The sequence below is a fragment of the Prosopis cineraria genome, unplaced genomic scaffold (assembly GCF_029017545.1).
Source record: "Prosopis cineraria cultivar Desert tree isolate PC_DT_omini unplaced genomic scaffold, ASM2901754v1 PC5, whole genome shotgun sequence".
Taxonomy (NCBI): Eukaryota; Viridiplantae; Streptophyta; class Magnoliopsida; order Fabales; family Fabaceae; genus Prosopis; species Prosopis cineraria.
In genome coordinates this window covers 22,163,048-22,179,471 of record NW_026555336.1, presented here as the reverse complement: position 1 = coordinate 22,179,471, position 16,424 = coordinate 22,163,048, and the positions used below count along the sequence as shown (strand labels likewise).

At 34.4% G+C, this 16,424-nt stretch overlaps 1 protein-coding gene across 1 annotated transcript; it reads right to left on the bottom strand.

Annotated features, from left to right (window-relative positions):
- Nucleotides 1–527: 527 nt before the first annotated feature.
- LOC129310413 (uncharacterized) lies at nt 528–3,048 on the bottom strand. Its single transcript, XM_054952243.1, has 3 exons — nt 2,979–3,048; nt 1,306–1,634; nt 528–1,203 (listed from the first exon to the last, which is right to left on the bottom strand). The coding sequence occupies exons 2-3, from the start codon at nt 1,553–1,555 to the stop codon at nt 878–880; spliced, it is 576 nt and encodes a 191-aa protein (XP_054808218.1). The 5' UTR covers nt 1,556–1,634; nt 2,979–3,048; the 3' UTR covers nt 528–877.
- Between the last annotated feature and the right edge of the window lie 13,376 nt (nt 3,049–16,424).

Below are 16,424 nucleotides of genomic sequence, written 5' to 3'. Positions count from 1 at the left end.
GAACATAAATAATGATACTCTGAAGATCTAAAAGGACAAAAAAACTGACTATCAATAAGTGCTTCTACTGCAGTCCAAATACAAAAACAATTATAGTCATTTGAAGCATGGCATTTAATAGGCAGAAAAACTCCATAAAACATTGAAGAAGCACAACCAACAGACCCTGTATATAATGTCAATAATATAAGAGGCCAAAACCGCTTCATTGCTTTTAAGCTAACAAAAATAAGTCCAAAATAGACCGATTTTTGGCTTTATACCATTACAACCAGAGTGCCAAAAACAAGACCTCAGAATACTTAATGTTTAATATTTCTTTAAGCGAATATGATGTACATTCACGTAGCATAATAGTCAACTAACCACAGGTTTTTTCCAATTTATTAAACAGATGAGATAATTGACGGATAACATGTTACAAATACCAAAATCAGATTTCAAACAGGTTGAAAGGTTGATGCTGTGAAGTTATACACTGAGCTATAACATGGTGTGTAGAATACCAGGAAAATAATCACGTGAGAATACAACCGTGAAGGAAGTGAAGAGACAGGAGGTTTATGATCATTTGTAGAACAATACAATATGCCCAAAACTATACCAAAAAAGTTGTCCCCTCCACAGGTAGAGTCGAAGACTGCTGCACCCAACTTCATAGACGATAAGTCAAATTTAGCCTTTGAAGGAACTATAATGTTCTCCTTATCTTCATGCTTGCTACCGTTGCTCTTTTGTTATGATAATTGATAGAGAATAGAACGTACATTCAGTCATTTACATAGCACAAAAGTTGACTAACTAAAGGTTTTTTTCGAATTTATTAAACAGATGAGATAATTGTCAGATAACGTGCTACAAACACCAAAATCATATTTCAAACAGGTTGAAAGGGGGATGCTGTGAAGTTATACACTGAGTTATAACTTAAAACATGGTAGTACATATATACCAGGGAAATAATCAAACAAGGACATAGCCATGAAGGAAGTGAAGAGACAGGAGGTTTATGATCATTTGTAGAAAAATACAATATGCCCAAAATTATACCAAAAAAGTTGTTCCCTCCACAGGCAGAGTTGAAGACTGCTGCACCCAACTTCATAGATGATGAGTCAAATTTAGCCTTCGAAGGAACTTTAATGTTCTTCTTATCCCCACGCTTGCTACCATTGCTCTTTTGTTTTGATACTTGACTTTTTTCTATGCCAAGATAAAGAGAAGTTTAGAAGAACATAGATGTAGGATAATTAATAGATTATTGACAGGTAATTTGAGTACTAACCACAGTCAAAAGAATTATACCTGAAGAATCACACTTTATATGATTTGATGCATGCTTATCAGAAGATTCCTTTGAATTCTCAATTCCTTTCAGGTCTGTAGAATCTTCTGATATTCGCAGCCTCTTCGAACTTGAAGAAACACTCCTGTGAACTTTTCCTGCTTTCTGTTGGAATGGCAAACCTTCATGTTTGGAAGAAATTACTCGGCAATTTTTTCCTTTGGCATGCGTACCATTGGATACCTCTTCACACTGAAGATTGGGCAGCATGCTAGAATTCTTAATGAGCTCAGTCTCAGGAAATCCATCTCCAGAGCGAACTCAGTATCACTTTTCACATTTGCAACATCTGATACAAAACAAAATTTTCCTCAATAAGGCCATTTAAAGGAGCATCCCAAAAATAGGAAAGCATTCGTAACCAACCAACAATATATAGACAGGCAAAAGAAATAAGCATATCAAAAGTTTAGGAGTGACGTTGATAACATACTCTGCCCAAGGGAAATGCTTGGTCAATGTGGCAAGCATAGAAGATACTCAGTTTGACCTTAGCTTATTTATTATTTCACACAAAATAAGTGTCACTAAGAAATAGAGTACAGAAAGTTTGTTGGATAAGAAACTCCTCAAACAATAAGTTCTTTTCAAATGAATTGAACTGTTTCAATGGCTTTTTGGTTGATCTGTAAACTATAAAATCACACACATTCATCAGCCCATAACTATATGTTAAAATAACAAGATTTTTAATTTCAGTAACATTTAACATTTCCATGTAGTTAACCAAGTCAACATCTACTTCAACCAGCGTACAAGAAACTCTCACTTAGGGGATTAAGGGCCGCAAATACATAATAGATCTACCAGAATGACACAGGTTAATTCATTGCGTTATCTCCTAGTGTTGAACCCACTAAAGTGTGCTATTCATGGCTGAGGAAAACAGAGGAGAGCCCAGGTTGAATCCCACCATAAAACTTGGGGTAAACTAAAACAGAATCCTGGAGCAAAGAGAATCAGTGTATCTATCAAGGCCAGAACAGTTGGCAGGGGTTTCGCAAACACTTCATTTAAGTCCTTTAATATGGAGCACAAACACCCATAAAAATGTTGTTTGCAGGTTTTGACGGATCGAATATTCATACTGGACACGACATGAAACTACATGACCTATATATACGTCAAATTTGTCATGTTGCTATGTCGGTGTGAAATATCGATTCCTCGATTCAATATGATCCATTAATTCACAAAAACAAACGAAACATTCCTTTATAACATCAAGTGTACATTTCAGTCAGTTATGCATCGAAAATTGCCAAACAAAAAAAAATCTTCATAACTGTGGTTAGGGTACCTTTCAGTCTAATGAGATGAATATAAGGAACATTCTTATAATAACGTCAGGAAACTATGCAGTAGCAAGGAAATTCTATACTTGACCTTTTTTCTTAAAGTAATTGTGAGATCTCAGAATCCAAAGTTTTCATAATTTCAAGGATATCCCACATACAAAAATAAACAAACAAATAAATAAAACACCTAATTGTAATGCAAGTAAAGCATATTTCCCAACCAGATTAAACAGCAATTTTTATAACATTTAATTAAAAAATTAAGGGCACAAAAGGGAACTTTCAGGAATAGCACACATTCGAGAGCTCAGGCGAAAAAAACGAGAACCACCCACCATTTTCAAGTCGCGGGTCGCAATAATAAATCGAATGGTTGGCTACAATGGAAACGCGATCAGATCCCCGACCTTCCACCCTTGACTGTAACCCCAGCTCTGCTAAACCCTCGGGCGCTATGACCGGGTCAGCGTGGGAGCTGGTGCGACGTCTACGGGAAAAGGTAATTCCCACAGTATCCATCGCAGTGAGCAAAATTTCCTCTTAAAATTACACGACTGGGAGATCAAGAGGAAGCAGCTAACATCTTCGAAAACTCAAGATCCTAGGGAATAAACAAAAGAGGTTCATCCTAACAGGCATACGAAACAAATTTCCAGAAAAACCCAGCGAGAAGCAGTGGATTTACTGAGTTTTTGAGGGGAGACCGGAGAGAAATTGAGTGGTTGGTGGGGAAGAGCATGTTGCGGCTAGAGGAGGCGAAACGAGGGTTTCTAGGGCAAAAATTTGGATGAAAGAGAGATATATATAGTTTTCGGGAAATCGCTAGACGTGTTGGGAATTGGACATAGCCGGTCGGTGAGGAATATTCCGGCGAGGGTAAAATGTCGTTTCGGACACGTTGACGTGGCGTTATCCATTATGATTGAAGTTTAAGCGGCTGAGTCCTGAGTTTAGATTTATTTTAATTTAATTTAATTTAATGGCTGTTGCCAATTGATTAATGTAACTAACGCAGCCACGCGGTTTCTTTGATTTTAATTGAAAAAAATGATTAAAAAAAAATGGATTATTAAAATGTGATGGTGTTTGGATAAATTTAAAAATTGATTATGATATTGATTTTTCAAAATGAAACAATTTCAACTTATTCTAAATGGAGTTTTTGAAATCAAATGGAGTTTGAAAAAATTGGGGTGTTTGGATAAAATTTTTCAAAACCATGATTTTAATCCTAAATCAATTCTAAAAGGATATCCAAACAAGCCTTAAATCCTGTGGGCTTCGTGCATACAACCACTTTGACCCCAATATACAAGGATCACTTTAAGGTTGAAATTACAATACTGTCCCATGTTGATGGTATTTTAGGTTGTGCTCTGGGTTCCCGATTCCGAATTGGGATTCTTTCTCAGAGTATTTATATAGGAAAAATCATTGAGAGGTCCACAGAAGGAATTTAATTTTCAAAAAGTCCAATGAAGTGTAAAATTAACTTTAAATCCCATATATCTTAATTGGACATTAGTTTTGGAGTACTTTTACTAAATGACCTTACCAAAATGACCGTGAGGAGAGATTTTTTTTTTTAATTTTTTGATCAGGGTATTTTGGTAAATGTATATTAAAACTTATTTATAATAAAGGCCTATGAAACTTGAGAGTTATTTTTGCATTTCACGAGGCTTTTAGTAATTTTTCATTTAGACAATTGTCTTTTTCTTTTTTTTTCTTTTTTTCTTTTAAATAATTGTCTATGTCCAACGCTACAATCGAATCTAAATTTAAACATCAGTCACGCTCAAATAGATTATTCAAATCTCATCTCATTATTTTATTTTTATGCTAGAAAATTAAAATATTCTTTTTCTCATAAATTTTAATATGAACTTCAAAATATTATATATTCTCCTTCATTTAAAATAAATTATTACCAAAAATATTTTTAAAAAACAGTTTTAGATCGCCCAAAAATTTAAGGGGAAGTACCCGTTATGTAGAACATTCTAAAAATGATTAAAGTGTACTATAATGAGGAGGTATTTATGATAATCACTTTTTTATTTTCATATAATTTTTTATTTATTTCATTTCAAAGAATTTTTATTTTTTATTTAAGAATATTCAAGTTATGCTCAATATCCGAGTTAATGGGAATGATAGTGAATGACAAAAATGATACTCTAAAATATGATTTGGTAATTATAGCATCTGTAAAGTGTAAGAATAATCTCTTGCAGCAAGAAAATGGAAGAGAGTGAAAATAAGGAAAGTGAACCTTATTTATATAATAATTATTATATGAAAAATATATATATATATATATATTATTTAACTACATACATATATCAAATAATATATTATTAAAATGATATACATATATTATATTATATTTTTAATTATTAATGATAAAATAATTTGTATGACTATTTTATACTTACTTTTTTATATTGTTACAAAAATAAAGCATATTTAACTGTGACTACTAACATTTTAAAGCTATTTTTATATTATATTTTTATAATATCATATTATCATACTATATATATATATAGTTTTCTAATTATGTTTTAATTTTTCAAGGGGTAATAAGTTCAAAAATAAAATAAAATGTTTATATTTTTAATATGCACAAAAATAAAAAATTTTGCAAAAAAAAAACAATTTTTTTATTACTTACATGTATCTTCTTATTGGAGAAAATTCTATTCGTGATATAGTTGAACACTAAATATTAACACCTCTCGTAAAAAGAATTCAAACCATAGTTTAGGGGCCAATATACTTTTTTTACCCATAACTAGCTAATCACCTATGCGTTGGTGCATGGGATGTTATTTTTGCAAATTCTTTTAAGTGTTAAATAGTGCAATTACCTATATGAGTAAAATAATAAAATGACATAACTACTATATCAATGATTAATATTTAAAATGATAATGAATAAAAAATTATGGTGTAATATCATCAATTTTTAACTTTAAATTTTTGTGTTTAAAAGGGGGTAAATTTGGTAAAGTTGAGTGATTAATTAATTAATGATATTTTTGGATGGCTAATGAGGTTATTAGATCATTGGACAACCTTAGAAGAGAGCTAGATTGGAGTTCATGTGAATAGGGCATCAAAGTGAGGCCCAAAATATTCTGATCATCACTGTGCCATCCATTACGATAAACATGCCATGCACCAGGGTGAATGAACAAAAATATGGTTTTATCATATTGTTGCACGTGTTCAAAACAGAAGGAATAAAAGAAAGAAAATGAGAAGGGCAATATAAAAGGCTGGTGGCTCTACTAAAGCTTTACTTTGTGGACAGTTTGGAGGCAATTTGAGCTAGCCACATACTTGGGTAAGCTTCCTATCCACTCTCCATCTCTATGTGAATTTTTGTTGTTTTAGTTTGAATGGGTGTTGATTCTCAGTTCTCCTCGGGTTTCGACCAAACCCATTAACTTAGTTAGGGCTTTAAGAAGTTAAATTAAACTTCTAAAACCTTGGTTTAAGGTTTTTGTAGTGATTTGGAACCTTTGGTTAGGGTTGGATAAACCTTAAATGAAATTTGGAATATTAGGAGTAATGTGGATGAAGAACTAACATTATCTGAGTGCTTAGGTGTTAAATGAAATTAATAGAGTATTGTGTAAGTGTTATTTGTGTTAAAGAAATTTGGGTATCGCGGGTAACTAAAATTAGGCTAAAGAGGGGATTTAATTAAAGTTATAATAAATTATTGTTTAATCTTGTAGAATAAATATTGATTGAGTCCCATTGAGCTAGTAGACCTTGTAGAGTTGGTAATTGCCACGATAACTATTTTTATGACAAAGGGTTCAAGTAACCAGACAATTTAATCCTTTCACTTGTGTATTTGAATGTTTATAAGGTTTATGAAAGTGAATATGTATATCTATATTTTATTATAAAAATCATGATTTATATTTGAATGGTTGATATTTTAGAAATTCATGTGATGTGATACTTAGAGTGGTTCAAGGTTCCCAAAAACCCGATATGCTTGACAAGGTCTGACAATAAAATGCCCTACTCAATGGATGAAAAAGCTGCCTAAAGAATATCAAGCATGGTTGGGTAGGGTTAAACCATCAGGTAGGGCTAGGGTTAAGGTTGAAGTGTTGGATAATGTTGTCCAACCTTACCTTAGGTGAATAAAAAATTTAAAAAATATGTTGATGTGTAGCCAACCCCTGTCTTGTCAAGCTGTGGTTTAAATTTTGTCTGCCCCTGCCTTCTCATTTCATTTCAAGAAAGAAGAAACCTTAACCTAATTTCTCTATAATCTCCAGTTAAATGCATTTTAGAGTCTCCACTCCCCAACCATTCAAAATCCTTTGCCTTTCATTCTAGTTAGCACTCAATAGTCACTGACTCGCCATGAACCTCTAATTTTGACAACTTCGACACTCAAGAACGCCATTGACCTGGCCACAGCATTTCTTTAGCTTGATATTTGCCACAATGGATAGTGCAATTTGAAAGGTGTTCAAATTTCCCTTTTGATTATTGTATGACTTAATTTATGTTTCTATGCTTCCATTATTTTATTAAGCTTGTTTTAAACTTTGGTTTTGTAATGTCCTTAACGACATTACCATACAACCCACCATGCTAACTATTAACCAAAATAATTAACTTTGAAAACTTAGAATCCTAATATAAAATTTTTTTAAAACCATTTAATAATATATATATATATATACACAAGTGGTAAAACATTACACAACGGAAGCATTATCTAATAACATCTTAAAATCAACTAGAAAACATGTATAATTCAACCAAACTAAATCAAATAAGGGCCATGTGTCGCGGCTCGTGCCTCATGCACTGTGGCATGTGGCATAGAGATCCCAGCTGCCCGCTCTGTGCCATGTGCCATGGTGCACGTAGTAGAATTTATTGTCAAATTTTTGATTCTGATACGAACCTTAGAAGTATGCTGTTTTGCATTCGATATTCGATTGGGATGGTTTAAGCACTTAAAACTTGTTTCAAAATCTAACCAATGACATTGGTTTCATTTAAATCCAATACCTCGTTTGAAAATTGGACACTCAAGTGCATTTTGATTGTTTTAAGTTAAAATTTGCCACGTGAGCATCTCTAATCAAAACCATAAGTCATTAGCCATGTTTAGGGTCTTGATCACGTCCAATTGGACAATATATATCTGATTGACCAATTATATCCATAATATAACACGCATACACACAATTGGCTTGTAAACTGCCCGTCACATATAACTTGGGCAAATTTATATTTCCTCAATTTCATTTATACACAAGGCTAAGTTCGCATACATATCCCACATTCGTCATTCCTACTAATCCACACTATCATTTCATCATATATACTCATATACATAGGGCTAGGGAAAAACAAAGCACTAAACACCATAAAAACTCATAGTAAAATGCACATGTTTCCCAAGGCAACTTATATGCACATTTACCACTACTTATATACAAATTCATTACACCAATTCTTATAAGGCTTTATCAAGAAAATCATAATTCTTAGCCTGAATCTTTCCCTTGAGCACTACAACTGCTAGAACATGAAAAATATAAATAACTATGGGTGAGATCAAAATCTCGGTGACCAATATAGTTTATTTAATGTCTATTAACACAAATAACCATGTCAAAGTAAGAAAATCAAAGTATTAACACACACACACACACACACACCACACACACGTATTTATCATAATATAGCTTTTCTCTTTAAAAGCCCTTTTTTCACACATTTAACACACTAGCATGATCATCTATCCACCAATCCTCTGAAGCTCCCTGACACAAAATTATAGGCTTTATTAGATCAATCATAGATTGACTTGAACTTACTTTTGGTGGTAGAAATACCCGAACAAAGGTAATATATGTAATGTTTGCCTCGACATTACCAGGACAACGCTCATACACATTGTTGTGATAATTAGGATTAAATAAAATCCAATAAAAAAGTTATTAGAACCCAAGGGTTTAAAGATAATTAGTTTAAAACATTAGGATCCTAAGAAAACTCTTTTTTAAAATATTGTTTGAGCTTAAATCATGGTTAAAAATCAATTTAGAACAAATACGGAAGCATGAAAATCAAATCATTTCAAAACCGGCTGAAACAAGCCTTTTTATAAAAATTCTGGTCTGTCCACAGTGGTGCTAGCTGTGCCCGCCGTGGCAGATGGCACAGAGGGACGAGTCCCTCGAACGCCATTTGCGTCGTGATAGAACTACCATGTACCGCGGCGTGCATCTATTATCATGACAGTAGAGCCCTTTGAACTTTCAGAGTGCACCGTTTCACCATCCAATGTTCAAATTGAACAGTTCAAGTATCCACATGAAGCTCTTTGAGCTCTCTAGCTAATAGCATTGGTCTCATACTCAAATAACCATCTGTTTAAAAGATGGATACCCAAACCCAAAATGTTTGTTTTCACCTTAAAACACACCTAAAGGTGTTCAACTCACAATACTAAATGCCATTAGCCCCAGAGACACTTTGACCACCTCAAATGGACCAGACAAAACATGACAATTCATTCCTATTATACAAACAACTAATCACGCTCAAAATGACTACCAAACTCCCATTTGATAATAACATAAAAGGGGTCTATTGTATTTAACACACACATGAACTTGGTCATTTTAGGCACATAATTCATTTCAAATTCATCACTTGTAATTGTAAGTTAGCCCAACACACATAAATAATCCACCACATTAATCTTGGACTAAGACATGCACACTTATAACAAACCATACAAGTGATATCCAAAATAATGTTATGTTTCTAAGTTAGCATTATATATTGACAAGATTCATTACAATACCCAAAAAGAGGAAAGGAAAGAGCTATACAACTATGCTCTTCACTTTTTAAATGCTCCTTCCTTCCTCTTACCCCTACTAGAGTCCTCACCTATAAAATATAACCACGGGGTGAGATAAACATCTTAGTAACCAATATAGTTCATCAAATGCTTATTATCACAAATAACCATGATAAAGTATCAAAACTAAGATAATATCAAGTATATTATATTTATGAGATAAGTGTATCTTTTCATAACAATTCCACACAATTTCACACTAGCATGATCATCTAACCACCAAACCTCCAATGCTCCCCGACATGAAACCATAGGCTCTCTTGGATCAACCACTTGTTGATCTAAGAACATTTTCGGTGGTAGAAACACCTGGCCAAAGGTAATCTAACCCACCTACGGACTATAATTTTTTTCTCTTCACACACTTGTGATAAAGGCGTTGTTGACTTGTAAGCGCACACTAATAGGTACTAGGGAGTTGCCAAATTGCCTGAATGTCCCATGGTAATAGTCCCATATAATGCTACACCGAATGTCCCATAGTGCCAGCCTGACCATATGGATTTTTTTCACTTACATATCTCTATATACATATATCCCCACATATCTCGGGTGAACGCCCACCCTATATGATCATGCTTTTTCACCCTTATCATTGCTTATCTACATTTCCACGACATTTACTTTCATATCATATATATATACATATCCATTGGAATTAATGACTTCTCAAAATTCATTTCACAAATAAATGTTCATACTAAAAATTCATTTTTCAATATCAAATCATGTACAAAATTCTTAAACAACAAGTTCATCAATTTGTATTTACTTCTACACAGTTATAATAGTTAATAAACACAATAAACTATATGGTTACCTCAACCTTTGTCACACAAAAGGGTTACCGTGGCACAATGTTAGCTCCATATGTTCTATATGCATGATATAGCTTGAGCAATACTCAATCTACACAATCAAGTGACAATCATCAATTATCACTTCGGTCAACCCCGAATTCACTAGGTTCTGAGTGCCTATAACACCTAAATTCCTTACCTAACAATACCAACCATTTTCAAACATTCTAACTATCTTCTTAAACATCCCAACATACCAAAACCACTAACCAATATCTCACATTGTCTCAAAATCTTCAAATTATGTCTAGGGTTCGTCCAAACCCTTATCAAAAATTTTCAGTCACCATAAAACTCATAAACTTAAGGTGAGAGGCTTGATTTAACTCCCCAAGGCCTTAAATAAACTAATGGGTTTGGTCTAAACCCAAGGGAATCGAAATCAAAGTCCCCATTGCCCCACCAATCTAAATTTTTGCATAAAAGAGGGAGAAGAGGGAATGTGCAACTTGCCCAATGGTGATTCAAGCTCTAAATGCTTCCAAAATAGCCTAGGGATCGTGCCCTAGTAGACCAGGAGCTTCTTTCCGTCACTCTCTCATTTCCTTTTTTCTCTCTTCTGTTTTTCGAGTTTGATTTATGATCTCATATGTGTAGATTTTGCAAGTACGCTGTGGCACATTGATATGCCCGCCATGGCACATAGCACAGAAAGTCTCAAAATTTTAAACTCCCTTATGTGCTATGGCCTGCTTAAACATAACCTTAATCCTCTTCTAAGATTGTCCAAGGATCCAAAAATTATATTAGTCTCCCATAAACCTCATTAATTAATAATTTATCTAAATTGATCAAATTACCCTTGAAAATACTGATAATTACTAATTGAAAAACTTAGGATGATACAATTCTCCCTTCCTTTTAGGAATTTTACCCTCAAAATTTAGAATATTGCACAAACACATACCTGTGAGAATAATTGGGGATATAATCCCTCATTTTGTCCTCGGTCTCCCATGCCGCATCACCGAGAGTCATACCCTTTTAAAAGACCTTAACCAATTGAATCGTCTTGTTCCTCAATTGTCAATCTTTCACATCCATAATTCGCTCTGGTTCAACTTGATAGGTCAAGTTTTCCTGAAGTTCCACCTCTTCCAACTCAATAACATGAGAAGGATCGAGTTGATATTTCTTGAGTTGACTCACATGGAACATATCATGAACACTTGATAAACTCAGCAGTAAGGCAATCAGATAGGCAGCAGGTCCCAACTTCTTTAAAATCTCAAAGTGACCAATAAAATTGGAAGTCAATTTTTTAGCCTTTATCAATCTCCTAATGCCAGTCATTGGCATGACCCTAAAAAATACATGATCACCAACTAGAAATTCCAATGGTCTTCTACACCGATCCGCGTAGCTCTTTTGTTGATTCTGGGCTGTCAACAACTTTTGCTTAATTAACTGGATCTTTTAGGTGGTTTGGTCTACCAAATTCAAACCTAACAAACTTCTCTTACTCAATTCTATCCAACACAGAGGCGATTGACATCTTCTTTCATATAATGTCTCATATGGAGCCATTCCAATGCTAGAACGAAAACTGTTGTTGTAAGCAAATTTTGCCAACAGTAGATGTGTATCCTAGTTGCATCTCAACTTTAAGGCACAAGCTCACAACATATCCTCGAGCATTTGGATAGTCCTCTTAGTCTGGCCGTTTGTCTATGGATGGTATACCATGCTAAATTTAAATGTAGTGCCCATTGCTTTTTGCAATGCTTGCCAGAAGTTTGATGTGAACCTTGAATCATAATTAGAGACAATGTCTTTTGGCACCCTATGAAGTCTTATTATCTCAGTTACATAGACCTCGGTGTACTTCTTAAGTAAATAGGTAGTCTTCACTGCCAAGAAATGTACTAACTTCATCAACCGATCCATAATCACCCATATTGCGTTATAGCCCGATTGAGTTCTAGGCAATTTAATGATGAAATCCATTGATATGCTATCCAATTTCTACTCTGGGATCTCTAGTGGTTGCAATACACCACTAGGCCTTTGGTGCTTAATGTTAACCTTTTGGCACGCTAGACACCTAGCCACAAACTCTATCACATCTTTCTTCATTCCTGGCCAGCAACACATTTGCTTTATATCCTGATACATCTTAGTGACACTAGGGTGAATACTATATTCATTATGGTGTGCTTCCTTTAGGATCATCTTTCTTATCTCCTCATTACTCGGTATGTAAATTCAATCTCGATAAGTCATATATCCATCGTCATTAAATCTAAATTCTGTGGGTCTTCTCTCTTCAATATCCTCATAGATCCCGAGTATATGCTCACCCTCAAATTGAGCCATTCACAACTCTTTCCAGAATTCATTAGTTATGACCGTAGAATGCACATTATACAATATCACCAAAGTCACTTTCCTTTGAGTATCTAAGAAAGTCTCAAGTAATCGATGCTCTTGAATCATCATATGAGCAACATGCACCATTTTCCTACTTAGCGCGTCTGCCACCGTTTTCCTCTTAATCTCAAAGTTCTAGTCCTTGAGGAATTCCATCCATCTGCATTGCCTCATGTTCAGTTCCTTTTGATCTACTAAGTACTTCAAACTTTTGTGATCACTAAATACTTCAAACACAAACCTATAGAGATAGTGTTGCCAAATTTTCAAGGCAAAAACCACTGTTGCTAACTCTAGATCATGAGTCGGGTAATTCTTCTCATGCGGTCATAATTGTCTTGAGGCATAAGCAACAACTTGATCATCTTGTATTAAAACGCACCCTAAACCTTTTAATAATGCATTCGTGTAAACCACATATGGTAATCAAGGATTAAGAATAACCAGTACTAAAGCAAATGTCAGTTTCCTCTTCAACTCTTGAAATATGGCTAATCCTTTCCAGTCAACTTATTCAATGGAGATGCAATTTGTGAGAATCCCTGAATGAGCTAATAGTAACTTGCCAATCCTAAGAAACTTCTAATCTCTGTCATTGAGGTAGACGGTTCCCATTTCAACACGGCATCCACCTTGTGTGGATCCATAACATTTCTTCTGTTAACATCACATGACCAAGGAATCTCACTTCCCTTAGCCAAAACTCACATTTGCTGAGTTTGGCATATAACTTAACATCCTTTAAAAGTTGCAGGATAGTATGAAGATGCTTCGCGTGCTCTTCCTTGTCCCTTGAGTAAATTAGAATATCATTGATGAATACTACCACAAACTTATCCAAATAAGGATAGAAGATTCTGTTCATATAGTCCGTAAATACTGTCGGAGCATTCGTCAATCCAAATGGCATCACTAAAAACTCATAGTGATCATATCTAGTGCGAAAGGTAGTCATTGGTACGTCCTCAATCTTAACTCACAATTGATGATAGCCTGATAGCAGGTCGATCTTAGAAAACACCATAGCTCCAACCAGCTGATCTAGTAAGTCATCAATTTTAGGCAAAGGATATTTATTCTTGATTGTCACCTTGTTCAACTGTCTATAATTAATGCAAAGTCTCATATTGCCATCCTTTTTCTTTACAAATAACACTAGTGTTCCCCACGGAGACACACTTAGTCTTATGAACCCTTTTTCTAGCAATTCCTCTAGTTGTTTCTTTAACTCTGCCAACTTAGATGGAGACATATAATACGGAGCTTTCAATATAGGTTCTGTTCCAGGTATAAGGTCAATAGAAAATTCTACCTTTTGTTTAGGCGACAATCCAGACACTTCTTCTAAGAATACTTCGGGAAATTTGTTCACCACATCGATTCCCTTAATTCCTCCATCATAAGCAGCATGAACTGAAAAGAACACCATATATATCGACAACCTTATTGAATACACTTTTCTACTTGCATCATAGACAAGAGTCTTAATTGACTGGGTTTCACTGTAGGTGCAGTGTACACTGGCAAGGATATTATCTTTCTTGCACAATCTAGTATCGCATTGTTTACCGATAACTAGTCTATAACCACTACTACATCAATCCTAATCATAGGTAGACAGATCAAATTAATAGTGGTTGATCTATTCTCAAATCTCAAATCAATACCCAGACAAGCGTGGTTGGTTCTTATAGAAATTCCTACTGGTGTAGACACATTAATCACATATGGCAAGGTATGCACAGACAATTTTAACCTTAACATATAGTTTTCAGAAATGCAAGAATGGGTAGCACCTGAATCAAGCAAAGCATATGTATATCACAGTTGTGTAGAGAGATTTTACCTCTAATCAAATTTAGAGACGTATCTGCCTTCTCCTGGGACAACACGAATACTCTGCCAGGAATAGTCGATCTCTGCTCTATGGTACCCACTCTGCCCTCTTTACAATATTTGGCTATGTGCCCCATCTTGCCATACTTAAAGCAAACCCAACACTTTCCCACATGATATCTGTAACATCCTAAAAATTTTAAGACTCAAATTTATTTAAAAAAATAAATAAAAATAAAATAAAATATCTATAATTAAATTAAAATTTAGAATAATTTAATAGAGGCCCAGAGTTTGAATTTTACTAAGCAAAAGTTTGGTTTTATTTGATTTTTAACTATGGGAAAAATTACCAAAGTTGACCCGGGCTTTTGTGCAATAATAAAAAATGTTGGGCCCTTTCTTGTAATTTTCCCCAAACTTTTTGACCAGCAATTTAAAGGCCAAAACTGATGCAGAAATGCAGAGAAAATGAGCAAGGAAAGAAACGCACAAACGGGAGAGAGAGAGAGAGGAAGAAGAGAAGAGAAAGGGAGGGAGTTAGGCTTGGATCTAGGAGTCTTTGCGACCGTTGCGAGCTCGGCTACACGATAGGTAAACTCCCTACTTCAATCCTCTTCTCTTTCTCTTGATTTTCTTCAATTTTTAGAAGAGGAAATTTTTGGATTTTGATCCCAAAGGCTTTATTCTTGTAAGCTTTTGTTTCTTTGGATCCTAAGGAGCATGTTTTGAGTTTCTATATAGTAATCTAATGTTTTGAGTGGATAATTGGATGAAAAGAGGTGTTTTAGGCACAAAATAAACCTTGAGAAATTGGGTTTTTGCTCTTCAATGGTTTAAGCTTATTGATTTAGTTATAATTTTGCTATTTGAGCCCAATAAGATTTAAATTAAGGTTTGGTTTTCATTATAAGGGCTAATGGTGAAAGTTGGTGACACTAAGTGAAGATTTTTTAATTGATAAAAATTATATAAATTGAAAATTAGCCTAGTGATGGCTAATAAATGGTTTTGGTGGTTAAGTGATACTATGTGAATGGTTGGTTTAATATATGGACTATTGGGATGGATTATGGCTCATAGACCCAAGTTGTGTGGTATGAGTTATAGTCTTCATTAATGCTATTTGTCATGATAAGTGATGTAGATCACTTATATGTTATAGAAAATTGTTGGTGGAACTTATTGAGAAGTAAGGAACAAGCCGAGCCCTATTTTGTACAAGGGGAACCCTTTTGGTACCAAAGGGTTGAGGTAACAGGAGAATTTATATTTTTTATTACTTTGTTTTAGCTATTTTTGAATAAATATTACTAGTTATCATGCATTACATGTTTTAAAAGATTAAATGTGCTTTATAAGGGGTTATGGGGTACTACTTTGATTATAGTGCAAATATGTTTTCTAATTGTTTAATAACAATGTTTTTATGAAAATGAGATTTATAAATATTATACTACTTTAGAGTGTTGAATGGTCAATACTCAGGAAAGGTAGACAAGAGTAAAAGGCATGATCTTGGTGGGAGTTCACCAATGAGAAGGTGTGAATTTTTGATATTTTATGGCACACTGTCAGTACTCAGTGTTGTCTTACATATTGTGGGCTCAGTGCACTAAAGTGGTTAGTGTATTGAGTGTTCGACACCTCTCAGTGGGGGAGGGAATCTAACATATGAAGTGTGAGGTTGAGTGCCTAGGCCAAGGTAGCCCTCACATGGAAAGTAAGTTGGGCTGGCTCTAGGAGGGAGTTAGCTTCAACTGCTTAGGATTCACGTCGAAGGGGCATAG